The 8,810-nt window shown below is 42.8% G+C and overlaps 1 protein-coding gene across 4 annotated transcripts in view; it reads left to right on the forward strand.

The window, feature by feature from the left end:
* Nucleotides 1-8,810, forward strand: part of CAST (calpastatin) — a 188,348-nt gene that overhangs the window by 85,213 nt on the left and 94,325 nt on the right. For all 4 annotated transcript variants that reach the window (XM_010831956.1, XM_010831953.1, XM_010831955.1 and 1 more), the window contains exon 3: nucleotides 8,696-8,767. Coding sequence is in view for 3 of the 4 variants with exons in the window: in XM_010831953.1 (XP_010830255.1) it covers nucleotides 8,696-8,767 (72 nt within the window). In the remaining variant the exon portion in view is untranslated. The remainder of the gene's footprint in view (nucleotides 1-8,695; nucleotides 8,768-8,810) is intronic.

An 8,810-nucleotide genomic window follows, 5' to 3' on the forward strand; every position in this document is an offset into this window, starting at 1 on the left:
ATCCGATCTGTTACTTAAGAGATTGTTGCAAGCTGAAGAATCCCTAGTCTGCTTCCTCTTGAGGGCTGTTACTTTGGTGGAAAGGTAGACAAGCTCCCTTCTCACCTTTGGGGTGGAGAGGAGAATCACTGGAACTCTGTGACACCTTCACAGCGGTGGATGGCACCATGACTTAGCTGGGGCAGAGGAAAAGCTGTCACCCATGGGTTGACTCCATTATCTCTTGAATCTTTGGGGGATGGGAGTCTAAAACCCAGCTTGCTCCTTCATACCCAACTCATCACTCTTAATAGGTATTTGTTGAGCTTCTTGTGAGTTTATATTTTCATGCAGTTTGGAAATGTTTGACCATTATTTCTTCAAGTATTTTGTTTTGTCTCCTCATCTCTCTATTCTTTGGAGGCTGTGGCTGTGCATGTATTAGCGGCATGGGATTGCCCCACAACTCAGCGATGCTCTGTTGTCTGTCCTCTAGCCCTTCACTCTCTGTTTCATTTTGGGTTATTTCTATTGCCATGTCTCCAAGTTCACTAATCTTTTCTTCTGCAGTGTCTCATCAGTTTTTAATTGCAGTGTGTTTTTCATCTCATACTTTTTTTTTTTTTGGCCGTGTGAAATCTTAGTTCTCTGACCAGGAATGGAACCCATGTCCCCTGCAATGGAAGTGCAGGGTCTTAAGCACTGAATCGCTAGGGAAGTCCCTGGGTAGTTTTATTAAGATATTTGCTATTTTTCTCCTAAACATACTTTTAGAAAGCTTTTTATTTTGAAATAATTATAGATTGCCAGAAAGTTGCAAAGATAATACAGCTGGTGCGACATACCGTTCACCTCGTTTCCCCACTGGTTACGTGGTCTACAACTATAATATGATATGAAGACTAGGAAACTTATATATATTCTATGCCATTTTATTACCTGTAGATTCACGTAGCCAGCCCTGCAATCAAGATACTATGCTTCTTGCACGTTATAGTTTTCCTGTGTATGGAAAAGCCCAAAGTTGCATTTTTCTGCTTCTAGGCATGCCTTGTAATTTTTTATTAGATAACAAACAGATGTGATTTTTATATTGTGCAAGTGTTTTTTGTTACTGTTGCTTTAAGTTTTCTGGAGCTTGGTTTTGGAACATAGTTAAGTTACTGGAGACACTTTGATCACTTTGACACTTTGGGGTTTGCTTTTAACCTTTGTTTGGCTGGACCAGAGCAGCTTTTAGAGGAGGAGCCTTTTTCTTCTTCATTCCCTACCCAGTGGTTCTGACTGCTGGCAACACATCCTGGTCCTGGCTCCCGGGAAACCCTTTGATATTGTCTCTGCTTCTTCCTTCTGGGTCTTCTTTCCCCACATTCAGGCTCTCTTCACATGCACATCTCTGGAGCTAACTTTTGCACCTCCCCTCTCTGGTGCCCTTCCCTTGACCTTTGAACTCCCAACTTCATCTCCTCAGCCCAGACAGACAGACAGCCACCGCATAATCCAACAGCTGGAAACTCCGTGGGCAGTAGACGGTGGCAATCACAGGGCATCCCTGGTTTGTTTTCCCTCTCTGGGGGACCCCGTCCTTGCTGACTGGTGTCCAGCATCTGGAAACCGCTGTAGCATATAGTGGTCTAGGGTTTTCTTTAGTTATTTAAGGCAGAAACACTCCTTCCTTTTTAATCTCAATTTACTTACATAAGACTGTCATCAGTGTAAAAGGGAAACAAACCTGTGTTTGCCAGGAGGCTGTGGCCCAGCTTACAAACTGAAGTTCCTTCTTTTACTGTGAAGGGATTTGAGTTGTGACAGTTTTCTCATTTATACGCCTGGTCACTGACTTGCTTCTTTGTTCATTTAGCAATGCGCTTGAGTGTTCTGCAGGTATTTTACTAATATTGAAATGTGCCGCAAAGGCTGTTAAAATCGCCTATCCCATATCCTGTCCTGACACCCTGTAGTACCTCAGAAGGAGGCTTGCCACTCCCAGAAACACTGAGATCATGTTTATTCCTGCGGATCTTGATGACGCTGGATCACCCTCCCACACACACACTCACACACCGTGTGAGGCCTAGGGGAGCGAGGTCCAGAGGGGCCGGCATCTGTCACAGCTGACGCACGAGCACCAGGACCTGCTGCTCTGGCTCTGGAAGGCCACACTCATCACGGAAGCCTTTCAGCATTGACCCCGGAAGTGATCCCAGGTTCCCCTCAGCTAGCAGTTATTGGGCTTCCCAGGTGGCGCTAGTGGTAAAGAACCCGCCTACAATGCAGGAGACTTAAGAGACATGAGTTCAGTCCCTGGGTCGGGAAGATCCCCTGGAGGAGGGCATGACAACCCACTTCAGTATTCTTGGCCTGGAGAATCCCATGGCCAGAGGGGCCTGGTGGGCTAGTCCATGGGGTCACAAAAAGTCAGACACACCTGAAGTGACTTACCGTGCACAGCAGTTATTGAGTAATCACAGTATCTCTGAGTGTGGGCTTAGATGCATTGTATGTATAATTTCGTATCATCTCCAGAGTTCCTGTCACAGAGAACAGTCACAGGACATGTTCTCACCAGTCAGAATCGCTGGGTACAGTACTCACTGTATTGAAAAAAATTAGTTCTGCTCTGAAGGCTGTTCTTGTTCAACCTAACAAAGCTTAAAAGCAAATCTCAAATGGATCAAATTGTTTCCAGGTAATAGAATCATGACCAGTCCTTAAAAAAAAAAAATCACTTTCTTTTCAATGAAAAAACTATTCTTCTATTATATAAATGGGCTTCCCTGGTGGCTCAGGTGATAGAAAATCCGCCTATGATGTGGGAGACCTGAGTTCGATCCCTGGGTTTGGAAGATCCCTTGAAGGAGAGCATGGTAACCCACTCCAGTATTCTTGCCTGGAGAATCTCCATGGACAGAGGAGCCTGGAGGGCTGCAGTCTATGGGGTTGCAAAGAGTCGGACATGACTGAGTGACTAAGCACATGTATTATATAGATAACAAAGCTCAAAAAAAATTCTCAGCAGCCACTAAGACCCATTATGAGTTAAAATTAGATGCACAGGGGTTGCCCTGGGTTGATGAGTCTGTCCCAGTGCCACTGGTTCAAGGCCTTGGGCCTCTCTCTCCCCCAGAGCAGGAATTTCTAACCTGTGAGCCACAGACTTCAGGCCACACTTCATTTCATACAGTCCTCTCAGTCTCTCTCTGAGATACAAATAGGATTATTTTCATTGCTCAGGTGAGAAAGTGAGTGTTTAATAGTGCTCATAAACTTGACCAAGGTCTCATCGTTGGCATTTGGTTGCAGCCAGGATTTTCCTGCCACATGTATCAAAGAGCAGGACCATTATTCTAGAGGATTCGGCACTTTTCTGTGTAGAGCCATCAGGTCTCAGGCTGGCATGAGGCCTCACTTAAGGGGCCTTTCCTGAGATTTTAGAAGATAGTGACACAGCAGCTTTGCCTGGCTCTCGGAATTTCATTGTTACTTTGAAAACTTGAATTCTTATTTTGAGACTTGAGTTCTGATTCATTCAATAAAAACTTTTGTTATGAACCACAACAGACATCCAAGAAAGGCATGCCGTTAATTCCTTTCATGTCCTCCTGCAACAGCGGATAGGATGGATGTAATCTGTGCGTTCTTTATCCATCTTGTCTGCTCAAGACAAGGTGCCCATTGTATGGGTCTCCTGGCCGGCAGACTCTGAACTTCTTTCGAGATGGGAGAGGCAGCTTCTAGCAGAAGGTGTGGATTCATGGTCCGTGGAAACAGGGTCTATGTCTTCTCAGGAGTCTGCACCTGAGCAGGAAAAAATCACACAAATTCCCTATAAATGGACCGGACCTGATGACCTGGAGTCAGAGTCCAGTAGAGGCAGATCTGGCATGGATGGTGACACTTCTGTCAACTGTTTTTAAGACTGAGGCCTGCCAGGAAGGGTGACTCAGCCTTAGACGAGGGGCAGACCATTCCTGACCATTTCCTTTCTATAAAACTTAAGTAAAACAGAGACGTGCTCGTAAATGTTAGAAGGAATGAGGTTGAATGGCAAGGGAGAATCTGTTCAGTGGCCTCGAAGAAAAATTAGTTGAACTCAAACTTTGAATTGTCCTGGTACCGGTGTTCTCACGTAACAGCTTAATCATGTAGAGACCAGAGCGTGTCTGTGTGTGAAGACAAAGGCAGAATCCTACAAGAGTGAGCTTGTTGCGAGTTTTCCCTTACTGTGAGTAAATGAATTCCATTCTATCCAGGGGTAGACCCAGCCCTGTCAGAGCTGTGAATGTGCAGACCTAGCTGGGTGAGAAACGTGTCCAGGCCAGACTGCAATTTCTAAGGACTGATGTTCATGGTTGGGGGGAGAGAGGGGGTGAGGATGAGGAAGACTGCACAAGTTAAGTTCACGCTGACGTGAAGCCAAGGGACTTTGAGAACTTTTCCCGTGGAGACAAGAAAGACTCCCAAGGACTAGATGGTAGGTACCCAGAGAAGGCAGGAAGCCAGCCAAGGCCTGCAAGAAACTGGTGGTCCCAGCCCACCTGACTGTGGGTCTGTCATGAACCCATCGCTTCGGACTCAGCATCTTGATTCAGCATCCTGTATCATCTTGTTCCATGCTTGCTGGTGCCCACCTTGCTTCATCGGCAGCAACTTCCCTCTGTTCCTCCAGCTTGCTAAACCCAGCCCAGGACCCTTATCCATGCCGCCCTATCCACCTCGAATGCCTCCCTTCCCCCGTGCCGCACTTTATGCTTGATTTATTTATACCAGATCTCAGTCAAATGTCACTTCTTTGTCTATCCTGTCTAAGGAACCCTTAGCCAGTTACTCTCTGTTACATGACCCTGTTTTATTATCTTTACAACACTCTTCACTCTTTGAAACCATCTTGATTTTTATTGACTTATTTAGAGTCCAAGTCCTCTTACTGGAATGTAAGCAGTACAGGAGTAATACCTGTTTTGTTCAATTGGTCATTATATCACCACTGCCTACAGTAGGACCAGGCTTCTAGCCAGGGTTCAGTAAATGTCCAGTGAGTAAAGGGATGGTGGTGATGGGTAGTTTAGTCGATAAGTTGTATCCAACACTTGCGACCCCATGGACTGTAGCCCACCAGGCTCCTCTGTCCGTGGGCTTCTCCAGGCAAGAATACTGGAGTGGGTTGCTGTTTCCTTCTCCAGAGGGGTCTTCCTGACCCAGGAATCGAACCTGGGTCTCCTGCATTGCAGACAGATTCTTTACCAAATGAGCTACAAGGGAAGCCCGGATTAAAGGGATGCATGAAGTCAAATACAGCTGAAGAGAGAACCACGTCATGTATGTGTGGTTCACAGTGAAAACAATGTGTAACAATACAAATCTGAGAATAAGGGGTTTGTGCTGTGGTATATGTGTGCATATCTAAGCTTTTGTGCTGTGTTTCAAGTGCCTGACATTGTTAAGAGCTCTATAAATATTACATAATGGAAGATCATTTTTTACAAATTCTACTCCTGTTTCAGCTAAACTAAATTGGTCCTTTGTAAACTAGGTAATTCAGTTGTCTCAAAGAACAAAGCAAGGTCATACCCACAGGAAAGCTGAGATACCCATCCTCAGTTGAGTTAAAAGATACTGAATTTAATAATAATTTTAAAATTACCTTTTAAAGTAAACGTTAATTTTATACACAGGTAAAATAAAAATCATTATGTATGTTAAATTTATAAAAAAAAAAAAAGGCATGTGTATCAAGTTATTTTTAACTTAATGGTTTTGTAACTCAGCCAAAAGTTTTTAATTTTTTTGGGCAAATCTTAGCTAACGGGTGGAGTAGAATTCATTTACAGATAAGTCTGGGTCTGGTATGTGCATTCTGATGTAAGAATTGAAGCTGCAGTTAGTGCAGGATTGCAACATGACCTTCCCTGATTACAGCTGGGACCACAAGTTAATAGCTGGAGCAGTGGACAGTGATTGGACTTTGCCAGGCTTCAGTCTCCTCACTGGAAATGAGGAGGTTGAAATGGAAAATGCAAGTATAATGAATAACCCCAATGCTATATGCTTGTCTTCATTTCTTATATCCAACCCCTTACACGGAATCCATGTTATGCACTATGATTATCAGAAGCTGCTTGGCTCCTCTGTCCATGGTATTCTCCAGGCAAAAATATTGGAATTTGGTAGCCATTCTCTTCTCCAGGGGATCATCTCCACCCAGGGATCAAACCCAGGTCTCCTGCATTGCAGGCAGATTCTTAACCATCTGAGCCACCAGGGAAGCCCTCTTTAATTTCTATCACATTTATCTAGGATTTTTTTCTTCCTCTGGTTGATGGTAGTGCATGAATGCTTGGGAGAGACTACTTAGTTTACAGTTGATACTTTGGAGTCTGGGGCCCCTGCAGAGGCCTCTGAAGACCCTCAGACACCCATTAAAACGTGTCCACCCTGTTTATTCAGTGGGCACCCTGCAGGACTCTGAGAATGGCCAACCAGTGGACACGTGACCATTGGACTTTGAGGACAGCAAGCTGAGTTTCATCTTTTCTACTTGCTAAGACAGTATTTGCCCTGAAGGGAAACAAGGCTTCAGCTCAAACTTCAGCTCAAATTGTGGCAGACAGTTTCACAAAATTAAGCAATATAAATTTTGCTGAATATCTTCTAAATGTTAAAGAATTCAACCAAATTCTTCTCAATTACATATTTTTCAAAAAGTGTCCAAAGTTGTGTGTAAGTGGAAATGTAACTCTTTACAGTGTTATATATCACCTAATCGGCATGATAACCCCTCCTATGTATTCAATGCTTATAGTACATGCTTCATGTTTTATACATACTGTATCATAATCTCACCATGTTGCATTATAAACTTTATATGCTTGCTTCTCTGAAATACATAAGTAAAATTCATAAGTAAAAGATACAAGATATCAAGTCCTTGTGGAGAAAGCAACTGTATATTTTATCTTCCCCCCTTGTTTATTATCCATTTGTCACTTAAGTAGTTATATGCCACTGCCACTGCTAAGTCGCTTCAGTCGTGTCCGACTCTGTGCGACCCCATAGACGGCAGCCCACCAGGCTCCCCCGTCCCTGGGATTCTCCAGGCAAGAACACTGGAGTGAGTTGCCATTTCCTTCTCCAATGCATGAAAGTAAAAAGTGAAAGTGAAGTCGCTCAGTCGTGTCTGACTCTTAGTGACCCCATGGACTGCAGCCCACCAGGCTCCTCTGTCCATGGAATTCTCCAGGCAAGAACACTGGAGTGGGGTGCCATTGCCTTCTCCAAGAAGTTATATAAGAAAATACAAAAAAAAAAAAAAAGAACGCTTAACCCCACTATCAGAAAATAACCCCACATGAACTTCAGAGATCATACTATGCATGTTACTTTATAATGTGGCTTTTCTTTATGTAAAATATAAGTTAAATATTTTCATTTAACGCAGTGTTCTTCTAAACATGATCTTTAAACAACCACATGACATTTTATCCTGTAGCTGTTCATAGCATGACCTCTTATGTGGGAGGCAGTGTAGGTAGGTGAGAGAATAAGGTCTGAAATAGACATTTTGCTTTTTACAAGCTGTGACCATGGCCAAGTTATATACTCACCCCATTCCTCCATCTCCTTACCCATAAAATGGGGATAACAATAGTAACAGCCTTATATTGTGTAATTTTAAGATTAACTAACTTGTTATACATGATACATGTTACATATTTATCATGTTATATGATGTTATACACGTTACACATGATGCTTAGAGCACTTACAATAGTACTGTAATATATTGTATTATTAGAGCATTATTTTATTATTATCTATAATTTAGTTATTCTGATGGAACAATTACCTGATACACATTGAGTAAGAACTCAATGTGCAGTGAAAATGAAGTGAAAGCCGCTCAGTTGTGTCTGACTCTTTGAGACCCCATGGACTATACAGTCCATGGGATCTCCAGGCCAGAATACTGGAGTGGGTAGCCTTTCCCTTCTCCAGCGGATCTTCCTGACCCAGGCATCGAACCGGGGTCTCCTGCATTGTAGGCAGATTCTTTACCAACTGAGCTATCAGGGAAGCCCAAGAACTCAATAAACATTTATTATTATGCATCATTGTATTCTAACTTCAAAAAGCAAAAAACAGTATAGGTAATAAAGGACTCAATAAACATTCATTATTACCTATATTGTTTTTTGCTTTTTGAAGTCAGAATACTGTGATGAATATCTGTGAAAAAAAAAAGGCTTTTGCTCTTGTACTATTATTTCCCTAAGATAAGTTTCTTAGACATAGGATTGCATCTTTGATCCTTGCTGCTGAGTCACCCTCTGCAGACTGTGCTAACGCCTGCTCTGCAGCGCTCAGGGTAAGAGAGAAAGAACGCACCCTGTCCCACTGAGTGATGCTGTTCTGGGAATGCATGGCAGTGGAAAATGGCACCTGGCCATGTGAGGAGTTCGGCAGTTTTCCAAAACCATTGACTATTGAACAATTGCAATTTACTCAATGCACTCTTTCTTTTTAATATTTATATAGTCTTCAGGCTAAGATATAACAAATTAAAAACTTGTTTCACTTTTTGTGTGCTTAGCATTGAGTATATTAGTCTGAATTTTGCTTGAAAAGATATTTGTATTGATAGAAAAATTTACGCTTGACCACACTGTTAAGGTATCTTCCCCCATCGAAGCTAATATTTTCTTTTTTCTTTTTTCAGAAAAAAGCAACAAGCCTTGGGAGCAGTCAGCTCTCCAGAACTCAAGCTGGTGAAAAAGCCCCGGTCCCCAAGGTCAGTCATTTCCTGGACATGAAAAGACACCTACTTTACAGAT

Source organism: Bison bison, unplaced genomic scaffold (genome assembly GCF_000754665.1).
Source record: "Bison bison bison isolate TAMUID 2011002044 unplaced genomic scaffold, Bison_UMD1.0 scf7180017864533, whole genome shotgun sequence".
Taxonomy (NCBI): domain Eukaryota; kingdom Metazoa; phylum Chordata; class Mammalia; order Artiodactyla; family Bovidae; genus Bison; species Bison bison.